The 1,810-nt window shown below is 47.1% G+C and overlaps 1 gene segment (V, D, J or C); it reads right to left on the bottom strand.

Moving 5' to 3' along the window:
• Positions 1 to 505: 505 nt before the first annotated feature.
• LOC111814819 lies at positions 506 to 1,385 on the bottom strand. The segment is given in 2 exon segments: positions 506 to 930; positions 1,302 to 1,385. Coding segments are annotated over 2 exon segments (474 nt in total).
• Positions 1,386 to 1,810: the final 425 nt, after the last annotated feature.

Below are 1,810 nucleotides of genomic sequence, written 5' to 3'. Positions count from 1 at the left end.
AGAGGTGAGGAGCAGACAAGGTGTTTTTATCCTTTTAGATTCCAGCTGTGGTCAGGGTCCTCATCCAAGTCTCTCCCAAATGCAAGTCCTGTCAGCCATCCATTAAATCAGGCTCAGTGCCAGATCCATGTGCCTGAGCTCTGCAGAAACCTTCTTTCCACATCAAGCAGACACAGAAGGTCGCCTCATTGTTACTGTCACCCTCCTCTTTCTGTGACTGCACCTGACACAAAGCCTGAAGGAAGAGGCAAGAAGTTCATGTCTGCTGTTTCCCTATAACCACACTTAGATGTGCACAGTGAGCACCTTCAAGTGAAATTAGCATTTCAAGTTTTTATTGGGTTCATTATCAATGTGAGATGACTTCATTCATGTTCTCTATCATCTAGTATCTCCTGAAAAATTCGTAACGGAAATAGACCACAAACTTGTGCCTGTCTTCTCTTTCTGAATGACCCAGAAGAAAGTTTTATTTAGAATAGAATCTTCTTATCCAGATCATAGATTAAGAAAGCACAGTGCTCTGTTCTGGTCTGGAAGCCACAGGTGCTAGTCTTAGCCGGGCTCTGCACCAGGGCCTGTCGCATGTGGAGCTCCTGAGTTTTTGTTCAGCCTTTACTGCCACTTCAAGCACTGTGCTTGCCCGAATAGCACAGAAATATTTTGCTGAATCTTCCATCTGTAAACCTGAGAAGCTGAAACTCATAGAGTTAGCTTTTGCGAAACTGAAGGAGTAGCGCCCAGTCCTTTTAGTCTGACCAGAAGCACTCTGAATGAGGAATGTCAGCTCTCCGCTGGGAAGCTGCTTGTACCAGAAAAGGTAGTCTGTGCCCCGTTCTGTCTCATATTCACAGTCAAGCGTGGCTACTTCCCCTTCTCTCCCAGATGTGGGTGGCTGGACTTGGGTCACTTTCAGGGCGACACTGGGTCCTATAGGAACAAACAGAAAACTGTGCTGATCCTCTGATGTGCTGAATAACATATCAAAAGCAAATATTTATACTTTGTATGCAGGTCTTTGACTGTGAAAGACAAACCATATCCACGATGGTGATGGGATCTATTCGTTCTGTTTACTCGGTACTTCGACCCATTTAGATTTTACAATGAATAGAACTACTTCAAAATTAAATGATAAAAGTAATTATGAGAATAATTTAGGACCACACACAAGCAGAACTGGTCGTAGCTTATTTTCCTTTCTCCCACCCCCTCTTCTCCCCTCCCCATATGAAGCGCTATATGCCTGTGTGCAGTGGCTTTGTCCTCAGCTCGCCTGACCGGATTCACACCGTCCATACCAGAGAGGATGAAGGCCACCGACGCCCACAGCAGGCCGGAGAGCAGCATGTGGCCGTGTCCTCGTGCACAGTTACTGTGCTGCTCCTCAGGCCTCAAGCTGAGGGTCTGTGAGTGCCCTGCACTTATCTGCTTCCTGGTTCTTCTGTTACTCCCGAGCAGGAAGTGGGTTTCTCAGGCTTCTGCCCTGAGATCCGGCAGCTGTGAGAGCAAGTGCGGCTCAGCCCAGAGTGCTGTGGGGCTGCTTGTCTTCTCTGGTAGGTCGGGCAGCGCCTGGAGAGAGGGCAGGGATGGCCGTGAGAGCTGAGGTTTGGGACTGAGGAAGTGCAGCCTGAGCGAGCTGGTGTGCACTTAGATTCCTCAGTAAAGTACTTCTGGAATTTAGAGTGGAATTGATGATGATCTGTGGACCCTCCTCCTCACCTACTTACTGGTCACAAATTCAACAAATATTTGTCCTTTTCGATATAAATCTTTGACTCTGTGAAAGACAAATCACATCCAAAATAAG

This window comes from Octodon degus, unplaced genomic scaffold (assembly GCF_000260255.1).
Source record: "Octodon degus isolate 3935 unplaced genomic scaffold, OctDeg1.0 scaffold00587, whole genome shotgun sequence".
Lineage (NCBI taxonomy): Eukaryota > Metazoa > Chordata > Mammalia > Rodentia > Octodontidae > Octodon > Octodon degus.
Note: the sequence above shows the minus strand (reverse complement) of the source record. Positions and strands in the feature narration are given on the sequence as shown.